The sequence below is a fragment of the Salmo salar genome, chromosome ssa19 (genome assembly GCF_905237065.1).
Source record: "Salmo salar chromosome ssa19, Ssal_v3.1, whole genome shotgun sequence".
NCBI classification, from domain to species: Eukaryota; Metazoa; Chordata; class Actinopteri; order Salmoniformes; family Salmonidae; genus Salmo; species Salmo salar.
Window position 1 is genome coordinate 74,828,605 of NC_059460.1, and position 21,617 is coordinate 74,850,221.

The 21,617-nt window shown below is 39.7% G+C and overlaps 1 protein-coding gene across 13 annotated transcripts in view; it reads right to left on the minus strand.

Annotated features, from left to right (window-relative positions):
- Positions 1-21,617, minus strand: part of LOC106579584 (aspartyl/asparaginyl beta-hydroxylase) — a 59,264-nt gene that overhangs the window by 20,558 nt on the left and 17,089 nt on the right. For 6 of the 13 annotated variants that reach the window (XM_045702727.1, XM_014159633.2, XM_045702724.1 and 3 more), the window contains exons 2-4: positions 14,889-15,071; positions 13,384-13,431; positions 12,541-12,609 (exon numbers count right to left, since the gene is read on the minus strand). In XM_045702727.1, the coding sequence (XP_045558683.1) occupies positions 12,541-12,609; positions 13,384-13,431; positions 14,889-15,071 (300 nt within the window). The remainder of the gene's footprint in view (positions 1-12,540; positions 12,610-13,383; positions 13,432-14,888; positions 15,072-21,617) is intronic. The other 7 variants (XM_045702726.1, XM_014159632.2, XM_045702723.1 and 4 more) reach the window with 2 other exon arrangements.

The following is a 21,617-nucleotide window of genomic DNA, read 5'->3' on the forward strand; positions in this document are numbered from 1 at the left end:
AATGTCTGTAGAATACCTATTCACTGAGAAACACCTTATACTAACACAAATTGTTAGGTTAGATTACGTATTATGTATCCCCCATTATGTATCCCCCGTATTATGTATCCCCCATTATATATTCTATTGGATGCAAGAATTTTGTATAATAATTTAAATTGAAAAATTTGAAGTTTTGAATCCGACATGGTTTCTGAATTGACACGCAAAACAATGTGCCATGGAAACTATTTTGCAATTTATATGGCACAGCTGTCAATGTTTTGGGTCTTTAAATAAAAACATATACCTATTTCATTTATCACAATTTTCTGTCCTTTTTCCCTCTTCGACTTGCCTCTTCCATTTTTGTGGTAATGCTGCAATTAGTTGGTTGTAATTTTGGGTAGAGCAGACATTTCCATATGTCTGTGTTAGCTGCATGTGTGACATAACTCCACCAGTCCTATTTATGATATAATTTACAAAAATTATACCTTTTTTAAAAATTTTATCGAAAAACACTTTTTTCTTATCAATTAGTATTTTGGAGTTTACCCACAATGTTTGTTGTTTATTTGTTCTGTCTTTTCAGGTGGATTAATCTGAAATTGCAACCAACTTTCTAAGGCTTGTTTAAAATATTACAATATTTTGGAGATTATTTCATTTTCAAATAACCAAAAGTAACCAGTTGTAATCTGAATAAAGGGAAAAAAGTCATTCTTGAACATGGGGTGAGACTTTCTTACTAATTTACTGAAGAACCATTTCGGATTTAGGTAAAATTTTTGTATGACTGATGCCTTTAGTGAGATGTCTAATGCTTTAATATTTAATAATTTCTGCCCTCCAAATTCATATTCGTTATATAAATAGGCCCTTTTAATTTTGTCTGGCTTGCCATTCCAAATAAAATTGAATATTTTTTTGGTTCATATAATTTAAAAAGCAGGTGTAGGCAAAACCATAAGCAATGTCGATAGCGGACAACCTTGTTTTACTCTTCTAGACAGTTTAAAACTTTGAGATGTAGCCATTATTTACTATTTTACACCTAGGGTTACTATACATGACTTTAACCCATTTTATAAAGAGATTCTCCAAAATTGAAATATTCTAGGCATGTATATATAAACTCCAGTCGTACTTTATCAAAAGCCTTTTCAAAATCATAGTATTCTATTGTTTCCAGTACTTGTCTTATATTATCTCCAATGTATCGTCCATGTAAAAAACCTGTCTGATTAGGATGAATAATATCTGACAATAACCTTTTTAATTCTATGTGCCAAGATTTTTGCTAGAATCTTTGCATCACAACACTGAAGTGTAAGAGGCCTCCAATTTTTTTAATGGATTGGATATAGATATATATATAGATATCAGAGGACCATTATTAGCATGTTTTAACCACTCCTATATAAACAGTAGATTATCGGACACGCAACAAGGTCTGATTTCATTATTACTGAAACAGGATCCCAGTGGTGTGTGTGTGTATATATATAAATACACACACACACACCACTGGGATCCTGTTTCAGAAATAATGAAATCAGACCTTGTTGCGTGTCCGATAATCTACTGTTTATATAGGAGTGGTTAAAACATGCTAATAATGGTCCTCTGAGTATATCAAAAAATGTTTGGTATACCTCCACTGGTATGCCATCCATCCCTGGAGTTTCCCCAGCTTTAAAGGCTTTAATTGCATCAAGAAGTTCCTCCTCTGTAATTTGATCTTCACATGAGTCTTTCTGTACAGATGTTAATTTTACATTATTAATAGGAAACAAATCCATACAAGTAGCTTTGGTTAGTGGAGATGGAGGAGACTGAAACGAAAACATATTCTTAAAGTACTTTACTTCCTCTTTCAAAATATAATTCGGTGAATCATGCGTGACTCCATTTGTAACAAGTTTCAATACATTTTTTTGGGGTACCATTTCTATTGAAGATTGTTGAAGATTGAAAAAGAAATTAGAATTTGGTGCATTTTTCCTCATATTCCTTCCAGTTACGGTTTATTTTAATAATATATTACACTGGATCTTTCTTGAATAAGTTCCTCCATTTCTTTTGTTTTTCCTCTAACTTATTCGGAGCCTCTATGGTACAGTTTTTATTGCCATCTATCTGTTCTGTTAGACCTTCAATTTCCTTTGTTAATATGGACTCTTGATCTAAATCACTTTTGTTTCATAGATGAGTACTGAATTCCATGGCCTCTAAAGGCACATTTAAAAGTGTCCCATACAATAAGGGGATCTGTTGTACCTATGTTATGTCGGAAAAAGTCAGTTATAAATTATTCTGTTCTAGTTATAAACCAGTTATCATCCAGTAGGCTTTGATTACATTTCCAATATCCTCGCCCATGGGGAAATTCTGTAAGAGTAATATATATGCCAATTATGTGATGATCTGACCGCATTCTGTCCCCTATCAACACTTAACATTTTTGGTGCCAGAGAGAATGACAAAGTAATTAAGATGACTAGCTTGATTAAGCCTCCGCCATGTATATCTCGCCAGGTCAAGGTTTTTAAGCCTCCATATATCCACTAATTCCAATATATCCATGACATTCATGATTTCTTTAAGTGCCTGAGGGTGATAGTTTGTAGTGTGATTTCCTTTCCGGTCCATAGAGGCATTAAAAACCATATTAAAATATCCCACCATAATAATAGTCTTTAGTGTTGCTTGTAGAGTAGATACATTCTTATATATACTTTCAAAGAAGCTTGGATCATCATTATTTGGACCGTATAGGTTATTAAGCCATATCTGTTTATTGTCCAATAAGATATTTAAAATAATCCATCTACCTTAATGATCTGTTCGGACAATTTACACTTTCGGATTTAAATTACTATTAATTAATATCGTCACCTCTTTTGAATTTCTTTGCCCATGGGAGAAAAATATTTCGCCCCCCAGTTCTTTTTCCACAAAACTTCATCTAAAATTGTTGAATGAGTTTCCTGTAAACAATAGATATTATATTCCTTCTCTTTTAGCTAGGTAAATACTGATCGACTTTTCTTATTATCTGCTAAGACATTACAATTACAACTGGCTATACTTCTCACCACTTACCATAATGAGACACAGGTTTCAATTCTATTTATCAAAATATATGGTTTGTAAAAGTACCATTAAAAAGTAATATGATGATTGAGTGTCTGTATAGCTGTACCATGATATTTGCATTGCTACTAAGTAAACCTGCAAATTGGTCCCCACTATTCCAGCCGCTAAAAGCCTTCCTCATCCCGAGTTGGGTTGTCATCCCAATGCCCGGCAGACCACCCCCGACCCCCCAGATCCCATAGCCCCAGAGAGACCGGGACCCATTCTTCGAAAAGAACACACAATGCCACCCACAGAACAGAAGCAGATCAACTGCCAAATGCATTTCCATTGCCCTCACCTCGATTTGTATTATATATAATTAGCTATTAATATTTGTAGTAATGTAGGCAATTTATGCAAAGGATTTTGACCTCACACCAGTCTCGCCATTACCAAAATTACATTATGGCAAGCAATTATTATATTAGCAAACAATTATTGTGAATCATCCTATACTCTCCCTAACATATTTTACTCCCTCGCAACAGTTGTGGGATAGACCCTGTCATGATGTGGCCCTCTTTGGGTACAGCGAGCACCATCCCCCTCTCTCGCTCTCACCACCTCTCTTCCCCCTACACCCAGGCTGTGTTATCGCAGGTCATAAATTCCTAGAGGAGTCTCTCTCCTCATGGCCATGCAGTATAGAGAGAGACATTCACAGGAGAACAAAGGAACCTCTTCCACATACACGCTCAACCCCTTTCCCCCACAACAACCACAGACTCAGAATCTCAACAGCTGCACCATCCCAGAGCCCAACTCAAGAAAGGTCTTGATTTACAAATGCATATACAGTTGCAGCTGTATGAGAAGGCTTGCAAAGCTGTGCAAAAAAATGGGCAGAAATGGGGATATTTGATTAACCATTGTCACATCCTAGATGATGGAGGTCAGATATACCCCCTTCCCCTTCCCCTGAAACAACCACAACATGGTCCCACATAGTGACCATATTCCCAAGCATCTCCGTGCAGTCAGACCTTTGATTTTGTGCCACCAGGGCCACAATAATATGATACGCCCCCTCTCTGAATGTCCGAGTGTGACCCCGTCCCCATGGGTTACTGCAGCTAGTGTTGCCAGCACTGCCACTGCCTGGGTGGGGGCACCACATCGGAATCCCCCCCGGCTAGGTACAAGGTCGTCAAAGTCCTCATTAGCGGCTTTGAGAATTTCCTTGCATGTTATGCTCTCCCATCAGGGGGCTTTGGCTTTGCAGGACCAACCCTGCCAGGCAGGCTCAGAATCTTGAGGGAGCGGTGCTGCTCCAAGAAGGTCTCTGACCGCATTTTGGCTGCATACAGGCCGCTTACAGCAGGCCCATAATACAGATTGGGACTTCTCCTTAGTATCTGGGTCGTTCAGGTGGGTGTCTAGGGTATAGAGTTGTGGACCGTTCCAACAATATAATACCATACATAAATAAAATCTATAACATATTGAAAAACAATGTAGTTCCCCATGATAGGACAATAAATAAATGAGATGTATAATTTATTTTAAAAACGCTGTTCCACCATGATAGGAATAAATAAATGTATATCCCTCATCTGCACAACATTGAAAGCCCTGCTCACAGAAATACATTGGTTCTGGGATATGCAACCATTTACTTTCTCACTCAACACCACTTTCCCAAACACCAAAAAACACACCATCCATCCACACATACTGTGCCTTCTGATAAACTCAGTTATCTCCACCATGTTGAAGTAGTGCTTTTGTGTTCCAATTAGTTATATCTGAAGATAGAAAATCTATATTTTGTTGTATTATTACAATCCATAACTGGGCTAGAATTGTGTGTTTCATTATTTCCCTCCTCTATGAGAACTTTGTCATTTTTAAAATAGTCATGGGTCTTTGTCTCTGAACAACTGGTTATCAATATACAGTTTAATCGACCACGTTAGCTACACGTTTCCCTTTCAATCTATTTTCCTTAAATTGGATACAGAACTTTACACCATTCTGCAATTTCCTTCGGGTACTGGTCATTCATGCCTATTTTCGTGCCAGCAAGTCTTTTACCCAGGCTTTTAACCATTATTTTATCTTTAAAGAAAGCAAATTTGGCAACAATTGCCCGTTCATACCTCTACCCTCTCTGTCCGAAGCGGTGTACAAGTTCGAGTTGGATTTTGTCGATAGCGTCGCTTGGGATCTGAAGCGCTGTAAGGAGGAACTCTAACTACAGATTCAGGAACTTCTTTCTCTTGGATACCTGTAAGTACCAGATTCTCTCTCATGGATCTAGTCTGTAAGTCAAGTAAGGCTTCTCTCAGAACGATGTTCTCCTTTTTAAGTTCATTAACTTCGGTTTGAATCTTATCAGCTTTTTTGTCACTCATCCCAAGGCTTGCCTTCAACTCTTACATCCTTACTGACTAGTTCAAGTATACCTAGTTTGTCATTTATTGATTTTAACAGATCGGTTTCGACCTTTACCATTCCCGCTGGTGAAAATATTAAATTGTCTGTGTCTGTAGAAGAGTCACGTTTTCATTTGAAATAAGAGTGTTGCTTGTTTTCGGAATATTTGTCGATACATTTCTCTAGTCTTATCATTTGTTTTGTTATCCAGATTGAAGGTTATTTCCCACCAGATTGTGTAGTGCTAATATTTAGTCTAACCGACATTGAATATTACGTTTTTATCTTGAGGTGGTCTAAACAGCTGTGTTAGGTCTGCCATCTTGGAGACTATGAGAGTTAGTTGGTCAATTCAATGGAACACTATTCCCGAGAAAAACCAATACTGCGTGGATGTTTTGGAGTCTGATAACTCCGACGACGTTGGGAACAAATATCTTGAGTAATGAGTAGACTGATACCCCATTTCATTGATCCCCAATCCTTACGTAAAGCTTCACAGTGCAATATGAATATCAATACACACAATAGGCTGACTGGGGGGGTGACTTAACACAGTCCCGCGATAAGAGCTACAATGTTTATATTTGCGTAAACTTCACAGTTGTGTTCTGTGGGTTCACTGAGTAGACTGATACCCCATTTCATTGCTTCACATTCCAACCTTGTTTAACATTATCTAGCCTAAATATGGCATGATTCCACCAATTGTAACCTCCTGCATCACTTTCAAAAGAGGTACTTTTATTTTGAAGGCAAACCACAAATTCCAGTATTGTGCCTAATCCTTATTGTGGCTAGCTTCACAACACAGTCCAGTCGAGCGTCACTAGCCAGATATCGCTAGCTGGCTCTCTAATAACGCTAGCTTTAGGCATCAGGGTGAAGTAGCTGGCTAGCCATTTATTTTCATGAACTGAAGTTCAATTTCAATAGGTGAACAACAAGTGGCTACCTAGCTAATACTTACTCACAAGGATTCCTAAATCATTGCTAAGAATAATGAAAACGACTGCAGTTTCTACTGGTCATTGTTTTCAGGCTGGTTGTATTGGTGCTAGCTAGGTACCAAGCTAAAGCTAGCTACCCCAGAAGTTTCAGTCAAGTTTCAGTCAAACAAATAATGATTTATTACCAACGCTCTATTGTAAGCATATCGTTCGTGGCCGGTGTTTGCAGACTTTTTTGTACAGCTTTGACAGCGCTACTGATAGTAGTGGTGGCGCTTGGCTTGCACGTGCAAATACAGAACACACAACATTCTATAATAGAACTGTGTTATTTGACGTTTATCTTTTTTGACACACAAAGACCCAAATGGTGTTCCATAGTATGTCGTGAAGCTAATAGCAGTGACACTATTACTGGGTAACTCCGGTAGGGCAACATTTGTACCGGTGCTCGACCAGTCGGTGAAAGCCAACATCATCACAACAGAGAACAGTTGATTGTCAAGGGCAATGAATTCCATTATCTTGGCGTTAATGGATATCACCTTTGAGTTGTCTCGCTGAAATTGTATTACTCTTTCAAATGACGGCTCGACTTGTTGACTGCTCGATCCACACAGCAGACATTGTGGGCTAGGTTAGGAATGCTGTGTTGCACGTGTAGCGCAACATTTCATGTGGCATCCTTACGTCATGTACCTACGTTATATAGGTATGCACGTCAGCTTTGACATGTTGGCATTTTTGCTAATATCGGCCGATACCAATATGTTCACCGATATATCGTGCATCCCTACTCACAACCATTAAAATAAGTAGACTACCTTTTGGCTTTTCTGTTTTTGGAACAGGAACCTCAAAAATCTTCTCCGCTGACATTTTTTTCAGAGGACAAATAGAAAGGTTAATAAGCGTGTGTTAAATCAAGAAGGATTGACCATGCTATTCCAGAGTGCATCACTCCAAAGTCAACCTCAGTCTCTGAAAACAACTAAGTTAATCAAATGCGCTGCCTAGTTCATTGTCTTTCATAACATAAGCAATGAGACCCAAATGTAACCAAACTATATCTACCTATATACACACACACAGTGCCTTCGGAAAGTATTCAGGCCCCTTGACCTTTTCACATTTTGTTACATTAGTCTCATTAACATTTTATTGAATACAAAAAACAATCCTCAGCAATCTACACACAATACCCCATAATGACAAAGCGAAAACAGGTTTTTAGAAATATACAAAAAGGACAGAGACTTGCTATGAGACTTGAAATTGAGCTCAGGTGAATCCTGTTTCCACTGATCATCCTTGACATGTTTCCACAACTTGGAGTCCACCTGTGGTAAATTCAATTGATTGGAGATGATTTGGAAAGGCACACACCTGTCTGTATAAAAAGGTCCCAAAGTTGACAGGGCATGTCAGAGCAAAAACCAAGCCATAAGGTCAAAGGAATAGTCCGTAGAGCTCCGAGAAGGGATTGTGTCAAGGCACAGATCTGGGGAAGGGTACCAAAAAATGACTGCAGCATTGAAGGTCCCCAAGAACAAAGGGGCCGCCATCATTCTTAAATGGAAAAAGTTTGGAACCACCAAGAAACTTCCTAGAGCTGGCCACCCACCCAAACTGAGCAATCGGGGGAGAAGGGCCTCGGTCAGGGACCAGATGGTCACTCTGACAGAGCTCTAGAGTTCCTCTGTGGAGATGGGAGAACCTTCCAGGACAACAATCTCTGCAGCACTCCACCAAATCAGGCCTTTATGGTAGCGTGGCTAGACAGAAACTACTCCTCAGTAAAAGACACGACAGCCCACTTGGAGTTTGCCAAAAGGCACCTAAAGACCCTCAGACTATGAGAAACAAAATTTTCTGGTCTGATGAAACCAAGATTGAACTCTTTGGCCTGAATGCCAAGCGTCACATCTGGAGGAAACCTGGCACCATTCCAACAGTGAAGCATGGTGGTGGCAGCATCATGCTGTGGGGATGTTTTTCAGCGGCAGGGACTGGGAGACTAGTCAGGATTGAGGCAAAGATGAACAGAGAGCCTTCACCTTCCTAATCACAGTGCAAAGACAACACAGGAGTGGCTTCGGGACAAGTCGGGACAAAATGTTCTTGAGTGGCCCAGCCAGAGCCCGGATTTCAACCCAATCGAACATCTCTGGAGAGACCTGAAAATAGCTGTGCAGCAACACTCCCCATCCAACCTGACAGGACTTGAGAGGATCTGCAGAGAAGAATGGGAGAAATTCCCCAAATACAGGTGTGCCAAGCTTGGAGCGTCATACCCAAGAAGACTCGAGGCTGTAATCGCTGCTAAAGGTGCTTTAACAATGTACTGAGTAAAGGGTCTGAATATTATGCAAATGTGATATTTCCATTTGTAAAAGAATTAGCAAACATTTCTAAAAACCTGTTTTTGCTTTGTCATTATGGGTTATCATGTGTAGATTGAGGGGGAAAAAACGATTTAATCAATTTTAGTATAAGACTAACGTAACATAATATGGAATAATTCAAGGTCTGAATACTTTCCGAATGCACTACTGAGATGCCATTGTGCCTTGCAAAAGCCTGCAGATTGTCTTACATCATACAAATTCACAGTCTAGCCACAAAACAGAGGATTTAGGCTCAAAACTCGAATTGGGCAGGATTGTAGAGGAGTAGGTTGGCTACCTCTGGATGGAGAAAACAGATGTACAGTTCAAAATAATCCAGCCTCTCTACTTGCACAACTTGAGTCCGAACTCAGGTTTTCGTTGGCTACACACTAGTTAAAACTCCTATTTTCTCTCTCGCTCTTCAAATTGAGAGGCAACAGTGTAACAAGCTAATTAAACCACAGTTTTGACTGAGGTGTTGCATGTGGTTTTGTCTACTATAATTTGCTTCCAGGTCAAAACACCACGTGATTGATACAAGTTTTCTACCTCTGATCCCTGACTGCTGAACAGTCAGTCAAAAGGCGTTTTCAAAATCCCTGGCAGACACGCAAACAGAGCCAAGGGTCACAGTCCAGAGAAGGTTGATTCTCACACAAAGTCTGTCCATGTCATGCCCACCAGATATGAATTGTCTTAAAAACACACGCACAAACAAAACAGGACAATTTTATTCCCAAAGGAGAATAAAATCATGCTGGAAAAGAAAAAACACTGGGAAAGATACCTATTCGTTTGGACTTTTTTCTTGTCCTTTAATTATGTCAAAGGAAAGAAGAACCATTAGCTACAGTGACACATATTTCAACATTGTAGTTTTTTTTTAAAGGACGCAGGGTCATGAGAGAGTTGAGCAACAAACAAAAAATGTTGGCCAATGACAACACGCACAAGGAGTGACCAACAAGGAGGAAGTACCTTTTTTCAGCCTTTCCATTTTGAGAGCAGGAACTTTGACCTCTTTTTCATTTAACATACAAACAAAACCGAAAAAGAAATTAGAGACAGCATGGACCATGTCGGAGGGGACTGTACGTGCCAATTTCAAAGAGTGCATCATAGCGCCAATTTGACACGATCGCTCAATCAATATCAAACAGAAACCAGTCACTTATTCCTATCCTGTACAAAATGCATAAAATACTTAATCGATGCCCATAACCGTTGACAGTGCCCAAGCTTGTAGACAGACACTAAATAAGAGTTCAATCAACATATTTATTCCATAGACAGACATTCAAACTACCTCACAACATAAAATATCTGAACACTGCATTTTGTTTGTCAAGATATTAATAGGCTAGGCCAACATCTTGCAATATGCCTACTTAAAATGGCCTAAACTGTTGTCCCTCCAGTCTGAAACAGAAATACACCCCTCCTAGTCACCATGACCTTAAAAACTGAAAACAGTCTGAAATCCCTCAGTAAATACTTAGCCTACATGGCCACAAGTCAACGTGGAGGATATTCCCAAACTCCCGGGTTCATGCTGACCTTTATGGGTCTGTTTAGCAAGAGATCGGTGAAGTTCGGGAACTTCTCTAAAATCCAATAATAGCATGGTGCTATATTAGCAGTTAAAAGTTTAACAAACATAAGTACCAAAACATGAGTTGCACATTCAGAGAATAGGCCCCGCTCAAGTGGTCATTCACATTGCATCATTCCAACAACACACTCAGTGTTAGCACTTCCCATATGTTAGCCTAATAACATCGAGTCATAGGAATTTAAGAAAATCAGTCTTCCTAGACCTACTGCTGGGTAAAGAGGTGACTTCTAGACTTAGTCTTAGGACAGACAACGCAAATAGATACAGCACGTTTTGAATTAAGTTTACATTACTACATTATTAATTACAGTACAACAAGCTAACTAAACAAAGGTGATCAACGCTGACGTCATCTGTTACTGAGTATAAAAACTGCAGTGTCTAACGTTGCTTTGCTTAAAAAGCTACATGACATCATATTTTTTTCTAATTAAACTAAGTAATCTGAACTGCAACATCCAACGTAATCAGAAGCCTGAACAGTGTTATGTAGATGGTGAGTGGATGGTTGTATAGATAGAAGAAATGGAAATTACAGTAAAAGAAATTACTGTAAGGCTTAAGAGTAAAGATTAAGTGATTCATTTACATTAAAAAAAAATTACAACTAAATGCGAAACACAGTTTAACTTGGAAAAATGAAAAGATTAGAATAGCACATGATTAATTCAGGTCAGAAAACAGATGAGCAAAGAATTAGTGCATCACAATGACGGTGAGAAGTACAGATTGCAGAATCTTAGAAAAAGTACAAAGCATAGTCCCAAAAGTCCAGGTCAATATTCCCAATGGCAAGCACCATTGCAGCAAGGCCAAAGTCGACGAGGACAAAAACATAATATCCTTATTTCAGACACTCTTTTCACAGAGTCCTTCATTTGACAGGATCAGCGCCAGATTCAACTTCCTCCAGTTAGAGATGAGGGGGGGGGTGAGGTGATCTTTGGGTGACCTTAGACCTCACCCAGTAGACTAGTCTCCTTCTGCTCCTCATGGACGGCAGGCTAGGAGTGGAACGCTCAGGAGCTTTTGGCTATTGATCCTGTAGGTCTAATATAACGCCCTGAACCCCACCGTCATTCTGGGACGTACCAGCATCACCCTCCTCCTCCTCCTCCTCTGCTGTCTGACTCTCTGGAATCTCTGGATCCTTCTCTACGGGAGGAGTGATCACATCATAGAGAAACGTGAAGAAGCCGTAAAACCAATCAGAGCCCTCCTCGGCTAAAATACCGAAGATTTCCTCTAGGGAATCTGCGTTTTCATTAGTAATTTCACCGCCATCTTTGGTCAAGCCTGACGAGAGAGAGAGGAGAAAAACAAGGGGGAGAGAAGAGGAGCAAGAGGATTGAGGATGGAGAGAGGGAAGAGAAATGAATAAAGTGGATGGTAATGCAGGAAAGAGAGAGGCGTATAAGTCGAATAGAAAAACGGCAAGAAAATACCCCCCCTTTAATAGTTGAGTGCAGCTCTCTTGAAAGTGTCGAATTATGAAATGTCGTTGCCAGCTATGTTCAAGAATTGTGGTCGGTAAGGTAGTCATTTGTTCTGGTCTTTGATTGGTTTAGTCTTTATTAGTCCCTTTATTTATTAGGATACACAGGACAAGAGCTATTAGGCTAGGCATTGTGGGAAATGAGAAGTGTCAGTAATAAAGCAGTATTTTAGATACTGTACATGAGGCCAACGTTACAACCATAAGCAATATTGTTGGTTTTCAGCACAAATGCACAACAGAAATGTAGACTGTCGAAGTTAAATAACGCTGTGTAGATGCTGCCAGAGGACTTCAAGCTCTTTTGAGCCGTATACTAAATGAAATAGCTACTGCTGAACCACTCTGTGCAGGAGTACTTACATGGAACTATTTGTTTATTTGAAGTTTTACTACCAATTCATAGGGAACTCTTAACAAAGACTGGCGGTTTTTAAAGCCACCCATTTGAGTTTTTCCCCCATTGAAGTGAGCTCTAAGTAAGCTGTTAAGTTCATGGCACTGGTACTCAAACACAAGAAAACCAAGTCAGTCATGAATGAGTAACATTTTAGAGGTCACAAAAAGGTCATTATTAGAAAATGCACTTGCCGAGTAGTACTTTGGCATCCTCCACATCGAAGTCGCCGTCGCCATCTGCGTCATACGCTGAAAGTTTACCTGCAAAAAGGGAATAGTCTTAAAGTCAGATCATAAACAATGTTCAGAGTACAGGCCTTTCCATCATGTCTAGGGGACATACACTTCCTCTGTAATTACAGACAGTTAATAGGTCATTGGGGTTCTTTAACGTGACTCTCCTGATTTTAGTGATACTTCACTACTTGCCAATGAAGTCATACCATGGTGTTCAGGGTGGAACCATATCATATCTACAGCTCAGCTCTGAATTCCTTCTGTATTTCTGAGAGGGAAGTTGTGGTCATGGTGATACTGCAGCGCATATATATATGAAGCGGCAACCACTCGACTAGCCCTAGGCCAAACACGGGCAGCTTAATGTAGCTAACAAGTACACCCCCTGGATAGGACGCTAGTCCATCGCAGGGCCTTGATGAAATGAAGCTATACCTTCAATCCAAAGAATTTTCTTCTTCAAAATCAGATATGAGAAATAAAAAAAACATTCAGTATGAGTCAAAGCCTAATAAATAAAAGGGACTATTAAAAACAAACCAATCAAAAGACCAAGAAAAGCAACATCAACAAGCCATGCAACATACATGCCATTTAGCAGATACTTTAATGTAAAATAACTTAGTCATGCGTGCATACATTTTCGTATGGGTGGTCCCAGAGGGAACATCAGTAAGACAAGTATGTTGTACTGCATATTGTTAAATCATTATTTTGAGGCATACTATAATGTAACCTATTCAAAACTAATGACAGATAGAATTGAAGATTGGTGATACATGCAAGTAAAGACCATACCTTGTAAAACCTCTGAAAAGTTAAAACGGAATTCCTTTGCTCTCTCTGCTTTGCAAGATTAAAAGACACACAGGAGCAGTTTGTTTAAAGGGACATCATCAATATCAAAAGTTAATGAAACAGTAACAGTATTACTTCATGTTACACATATTAAATTGGGTACTAAAATATAATTTAAAACATTTTTACAAAACCCTCTTACTAATTTCAATAGGAATTCCTCTTTCCCCCTTAAATGTTCTTCTTCATAAGGTCATGGCCTTCTGTCAGCAACGGGTTTCTGTCTAAACCCCATAATGCCTTCTCCAAATCATACAGGAAGTAAGTGCCGTTCTCATGCACCAACAGAACATCATCATCATCATCATCATCACCGTCATCTATAGGGGATTACTCAATTTAGGCTAAACACTGCAGGTTGAAATGTAGCATACAAACTAGGGATGCACGATATAGCGGTAAGCATATCGGAATAGTAGCAAAAAATGCCAACATCGGCCCGATGTGCAGTTTAACGCCGATGTGCAAAATCGATGTCAAAGCTGACGCGCATACCTACATAACGTAGGTAGATGACGTAATGACGCAACAAAAAATATAGCGCTAACATGCAACACAGCATTCCTAACCTAGCCCACAATGTCTGCTGTGTGGATCGAGCAGTCAACAAGTCGAGCAGTCATTTGAAAGAGTAAGAAACAGGGTTAACGTGAAATGTTACAGACATAGCTGGACAAGATGAAAACGAACACAGTGACAGTGCACACTGAGGAAGAGAGGCCACGGACAGACAGAGTTGAAACTTCACTGCTTGACATGTATGATGAAATCCTGGTTGAGAATGAAACAACTGAACAATGAAACAGCACAGCAAGGAAGTGAAATGAATAGGTTTTGATTATGTTTTACTGGTAATGGGGACATTTGTAAATGCCAACAAAATAACTTTTTGGTCAGTGTGTGTTTAAACTATTTAACTGTACTAGAATGCTTAAAAAGGCTGTGGTTATTGCTATCGGGTTTTTTTAGCAAGGAAAATTTCATATCGGTGCATCCCTAATACAAACACAACCCAATGCCCTAAATTTTACATGATATTATACTGTATATTGCAATACATACGTTTGTAACATTGTGCATTTTTATATTTAAATCGGATATAACTGAATTCTTATCTTATTGTAACACAAATGGCAAGAGTTTATCAGATAACGCTTTATTATTTACAGCCGGTTGATAGTTAACAAGTAATTTCTCATTTAACACAGTAGCCTGATTAAATAATACTTCCATGGTAATTACACTTTGGTTTCTTTGAAATTCATTGACATACCATTTTTTGGTAGTTAGTAGTTACCGATAGTGTGTAATTCTTAGAGGTGAGTATTGTAACCACAAAGGTTCCTTTGTGAATAACATGTCAATACCAGGTACCAGCTTAAACCGGGCTGTAAAATAAAACCTTACTGTTTATCGTAGGGATGTGGGGAGGTCAGGTGACTCACCGATGACATTGTCGTAGTCCACCAGGTCAAACCACACCACGGCCACGGAGCTCCAAACCCCCAGCAGAGCCAGCACCATGAACCAAGTGAAGATCTTTGTGCCGCTAAAACCACCACCACTAGCAGCAACAGTAGCCTCCGCTTTCACACCATTCTTATTCACCACTGCTGCAGGCTTCACCTCTGGAAAAGAAAGGACACAATGAGTAGGTTAATCATTCTGACTGGAACATAGGCTACCGGGACAGGCTACCGGGACATACATCTCAGTCATTCTGACTGGAGCATACTGTAGGCTACGCTACTGGGACATACAGTGCCTTGCAAAAGTATTCAGACCCCTTGGATTTCTTCACATTTTGTTGTGTTACAAAGTGTGATTTAAAATGGATTATTGCAATTTTTTGTCAACAATCTACACAAAATATTATGCCATGTCAAAGTGGAAGATTATTTTAAATATATATTTTTTTAAAGATTATTTCAAATGAACGTCGTTGCATAAGTATTCAGCTCCCTGAATGAATACGTTAGAAACACCTTTGGCAACAATTACAGCTGTGAGTCTTCTTGTGTAAGTCTATAAGAGCTTTGCACACCTGGATTGTGGTACATTTGCCCATTACGCTTTAAAAAACGTGGAACTCTCAAGATGCTGGGGATCATGGCTAAACAGCAATTGTCAAGTCTTGCCATAGATTTTCAAGCAGATTTAAAAATGTAACTTGGGCCACAATGGAACATTATGTTCTTGGTAAGCAACTCTAGTGTAGATTCGGCCTTGTATTGTAGGTTATTGTCCTGCTGAAAGGTGAATTTGACTCTCTCTTGTGTAAAGCAGACTGAAGCAAGTTCTCTCTAGGATTTTGCCTGTGCTTAGCTCCATCCAGTTTATTTTTATCCTGAAAACCTCCCCAGTATTTGCTGATGTCAAGCACACCCATACCATGATGCAGCCACCACCAAGCTTGAAAATAAAGAGGCAGACACTCACTCAGTGATGTGTTGGATTTGCCCCAAACATAAGGCTTTGCATTCAGGCCAAAATGTGTGTTCTTGCACTGGCTCAATGCACACTCACTAGACTCTACCCGCACACTCACTACAGAGAGTCCAACACACACACACACCACTACTCTGTTTATTATTTATCCTGATTGCCTAGTCACTTTTACCCCTACCCACATGTACATAATGTATTACCTCAACTACCTCGTACCCCGGCACATTGACTCACTACCGGGTATATAGTCTCATTATTACTTTGTGTGACTATTTGCTTTTTTTGCAAAATGTGTCTTACTTTTTAACTCTGCATTTAAAAAAAGTTGTACCTTTATTTGTACAGGTTTTTCTCATTGAGATATCATCTCTTTTCCAAGAGAGACCTGGTCCAATAGCAGCAAGGGGAGGGGGAATAATGTTTCAGACAAAACAACTTACATACACTAACACATTAAACAAAAACACACATACAGTACAACAAAAACATTTTACGTTAAAAACACAAAAGTCTTGACTAAAAGCAGCTGGCCTAAAGACAATTACACTCTTCTATGATATATACATCGATCAAGTGTTTAAACTCCTCCAACTAAAGTAGATCATCAAATTCTTAAATGTTCAGGAGAGAATTCCAGGACCACGGAGCTAAGAAACCAAAACTATTTCTACCATGACCTGTTCTAATTTTTGGAACTGTTAGAAGCAAATGAGAATGGGACCGTAATGATATTGATATTTATTTACCGACCTGACTAAAAAAAGAACAGAGAAACGGGCATTTTACCCAATATGGTCTTAGAAATTAGTGTATGCCAGTGTTTAAGCCTATGCAGCGTTTAAGCCTGGTCAATGACGACCAGCCAACAGCGCTGTAGAGATCACAATGATGTGTTAGACGTTTTTCATTTGTAATGAACCTGAGGGCTGCATGATACACTGAATCAAGTGCTCTCAGGGTAGTGGCTGAGACCTGCATATATATAGTGCTGTCAAAAAGTATTTCTGATTTCTTTGCACATTTGTCACACTTAAATGTTTCAGATCAAATACATTTTAATAACACCAAGATAAACGGCGTTTTGTGTTTACTTGGGTTAAGCGATAGCTTTTTTCCCTTAATAAATAAAAGTATCCGAACCGTCATGGCCCTATGTGACAAAGTAATTGCTCCCCCTTTGTTAAATCATGAATTTACTGTGGTTAAATCAAATTTTTTGGAAAGCTGAGTTCATTTTCACTAGCCACACCCAGGCCTGATTACTGCCAGACCTGTTGAATCAAGAAATCCCTTAAATAGAACCTGTCTGACAAAGTGAAGTAGGCCAAAAGACCTCAAAAAGCAAGACATCATGCCATGATCCAAAGAAATTCAGGAACAGATGAGAAACAAAGTAATTGACATCTATCAGTCTGGAAAGGGTTACAAAGCCATTTCTAAAGCTTTGGGACTCCAGCGAACCACGGTGAGAGCCATTATCCACAAATGGAGAAAATTTGGAACAGTGGTGAACCTTCCCAGGAGTGGCTGGCCTACCAAAATTACCCCAAGAGCGCAGCAATGACTCATCCAAGAGGTCACAAAAGAACCCACAACATCTAAAAGAACTGCAGGCCTCACTTGCCTCAGTTAAGGTCAGTGTTCATGACTCAACCATAAGAAAGAGACTGGGCAAAAACAGCATCCATGGTAGAGTTCCAAGGCGAAAACCACTGCTGACGAAAAAGAACATAAAGGCTCATCTCACTTTTGGCAAAAAACATCTTGATGATCCCCAAGACTTTTGGGAAAATATTCTGTGGACTGACGAGACAAAAGTTGAACTTTTTGGAAGGTGTGCGTCCCGTTACATCTGGTGTAAAAGTAACACAGCATTTCAGAAAAAGAACATCATACCAATAGTCAAATATGGTGGTGGTAGTGTGATGGTCTGGGGCTGCTTTGCTGCTTCAGGACCTGGATGACTTGCTGTGATTGATGGAACCATGAACTCTGCTGTCTACCAAAGAATCCTGAAGGAGAATGTCCGGCCATCAGTTCGTGACCTCAAGCTGAAGCTTGAGTTCTGCAGCAGAACAATGATCCAAAACACACCAGCAAGTCCACCTCTGAATGGCTTAAAAATTTTTTTTTTAAATTAAGGTTTTGGAGTAGTTCAAAAACCCTCCAATGTGGCTGAATTAAAACAATTCTGCAAAGAAGAGTAGGCCAAAATTCCTCCACAACGATGTGAAAGACTCATTGCCAGTTATCACAAATGCTTGATTGCAGTTGTTGCTGCTGAGGGTGGCACAACCAGTTATTAGGTTTAGGGGGCAATTACTTTTTCACATGGGGCCATGAAGGTTCAGATAGCTTTTTTCCCTTAATAAAATCACTTAAAAACTGCATTTTGTGTTTACTTGGGTTATCATTGTGTAATTAAATTTGTTTGATGATCTGAAACATTTAAGTGTGACAAATGTGCAAAAAAATAAGAAATCAGGAAGGGGGCAAATACTTTTTCACAGCACTGTATAACATCACTAAAATCTAAAACTGCCAGTAATGTACATCGTACCAGCTCCTTCCTGGCCTCAAAAGAAAAACAAGCCTTATGCCCGTAATAAAAACCTATTCTCAGCTTTGTTGGGAATGGGCTCGTAAGTAAGCATTCCACGGTAAAGTCTACACCTGTTGTATTTGGTGCATGTGACAAATACCAATTGATTTGATTCCTTTGCAGTATTTCTTTAGTGCCTTGTTGGATACATGTTTTGGAATACTTTTATTCTGTATATATGTATTATTCTATTCACTCTGTTACTTAGGTCATTATTGTGGAGTTACTACAATGTTGTTGATCCATCCTCAGTTCTCCCACTGAACTCTGTAGCGGTTTTAAAAATTACCAATGGGATCATGGTAACATCCCTGAGCAGTTTCATTCCTGTCCTTCAGCTCAGTTCAGAAGGACGATTCATGTCAACCCCTATTATTTCACAGTCAGTCCATGTATCATGTGATTTATTAAGCCAAACGTTATTTCTGAACTAATTTAGGCTATATTTGTCTATTTGTATTTGCTTATGCTAATGTTTCTTCCACTATGATATTACAGAGTATTTTGTATAGATTGGTAATCCCACTTTGTAACACAATAAAATGTGAAGAAATCCAAAGGGTCTGAATACTTTTACAAGGCACTGTATCTCATAGGGCAAAGATATTTGCTAACTGGACATATCGCAGTCATTTTGACTGAGCATATTTCAGTCATTGTGATTGCGAATTCTGAAAGAAAGTCAGTCTTTCCCCAGATGCTAGGGGCTAGTGAGAGCTGATCTGACTATGAGGAGGAGTGAGGGGGATGCTGCAGTCCAGTTAGAAAATAACCCTGCCTGGATCAAATGATGAATGACAGAGGAAGGCAGTTGGCCTAAAGGCCCCAGACCCTGACTGGTTCCACAGGCTGAACTCAAGGTCGGCCATAGTAGGGCCAGGCAAGTTACGTTTTACTATGACAGATGAAAGTTGTTGTACCTCTGAAATACAAGATGTCCCTGTATGAAGTCAAGGGGTGTGAATACTTTCCGAATCATTCAGAAAGTCTTCAGAGCCTTTAACTTTTTCACTTTGTTATGTTTCAGCATTATTCTAAAATATGAAATAATTTTTTCCCCCCCTCAATCTACACACAATACCCCATAATGACAAAGCAAAAACAGGTTAATACATTTTTTGCAAAATATATATTGAAATACCTTATTTACACAAGTATTCAGACCGTTTGCTATGAGAAACGAAATTGAGCTCAGGTGCATCCTGTTTCCATCGATCATCCTTGACGTTTCGACAACTTTGAGTCCAACTGTAGTAAATTCATTTGATTGGACATGATTTGGAAATGTGCACACACTTGTCTATATAAAAAGGTCCTACAGTTGACAGGGCATGTCAGAGCAAAAACCAAGCCATGAGGTCGAAGGAATTGTCCGTAGAGCTCTGAGAGAGGATTGTGTCGAGACACAGATCTGGGGAAGGGTACCAAAACATTTCTGCAGCATTGAAGGTCCCCAAGAACACAGTGGCCTCCATCATTCTTAAATGGAAGAAATTTGGAACCACCAATACTCTTCCAAGAGCTGTCCACTCGGCCAAACTGAGCAATCGAGGGAGAAGGGCCTTGCTCAGAGAGGTAACCAAGAACCCGATGGTCACTCTGACAGAGCTCATCTGTGGAGATGGGACAACCTTCCAGAAGGACAACCATCTCTGCAGCACTCCACCAAATCAGGCCTTTATGGTAGAGTGGCCAGACGGAAGCCACTCCTCAGTAAAAAGCACATGACAGCCCGCTTGGAGTTTGCCAAAAGGCACCTAAAGGACTCAGACCATGAGAAACAAGATTCTCTGGTCTGATGAAACCAAGATTGAACTCTTTGGCCTGAATGCCAAGCGTCACGTCTGGAGGAAACCTGGCACCATCCCTACGGTGAAGCATGGTGGTGGCAGCATCATGCTGTGGGGGTGTTTTTCAGCGACAGAGACTGAGACCAGTTAGGGTCGAGGGAAAGATGAACAGTTGAAAGTACAGAGAGATCCTTGATAACCCGCTCAGGACCTCAGACCCCCCACGGTTCACCTTCCAACACGACAACGACCCTAAGCACACAGCCAAGACAATGCAGGAGTGGCTTCAGGACAAGTCTCTAAATGTCCTTGAGTAGCCCAGCCAGAGACCAGACTTGAACCTGTTCTAACATCTCTGGAGAGACCTGAAAATAGCTGTGCAGCGACACTCCCCATCCAACCTGACAGGGCTTGAGAGGATCTGCAGAGAACAATGAGAGAAACTCCCCAAATACAGGTGTCCCAAGCTTATAGCGTCATACCCAAGAAGACTCGAGGCTGTAATCGCTGCCAAAGGTGTTTCAACAAAGTACTGAGTAAAGGGTCTGAATACGTATGTAAAATGTGATTTCAGTTGTTTAATTTTGATAAATTTGCAAAACAATTCTGAACCTTTTTTTGCTTTGTCATTATGGGGTATTGTGTGTAGATTGATGGGGGGAGGGGAAACAATATAATCAATTTTAGAATAAGGCTGTAACGTAACAAAATGTGGAAAAAGTCAAGGGGTCTGAATACTTTCCCGAATGCACGGTAGTGAGTGTGTGGTTTTTGTGTGGGAGTGTCAATGTAGTGTGATTGAATGAGTACGGCAGGGATTGGTGAGGGAGCCACAAAAAATCTTAACACCATCACGAGGGGCCACAGTTGCTCGCAAGTCTGCGGATCCACATGTGCATACCCCCCAACACCACATTGCAAAACATTTTAGCAGATCCCTCGACAGCAGAGAATTTTTTATTTTGTTGATTCAGTGGAATTCTACAAAATTTTGCCATGTGGCGTAGAAGATTTTATAAAACACATTTCCTGCAATTCTACTCATTTTGCCATAGGATGGAGTGAAATGTGTGCAGTTTTTAATATGATATCTGAGTGAGACTAATTAACAAAATCAATGGGGGCCCCCGGACGGTAATTTGACCGTGATTACTAAATTTAGATCAGTCGGTCAGCTACACTAATTTACCAATCTAAAATATTTTTCCTTACATGGGCTAATTGAGTGACTATCAGTGACTGACATAACAAGTGAAAAACTGATGAAGCACAACCAAATTTCAAAATTGCACCTTGTGTATTCCACTATTGAGTCGAGACCCTGACTAAGTAAA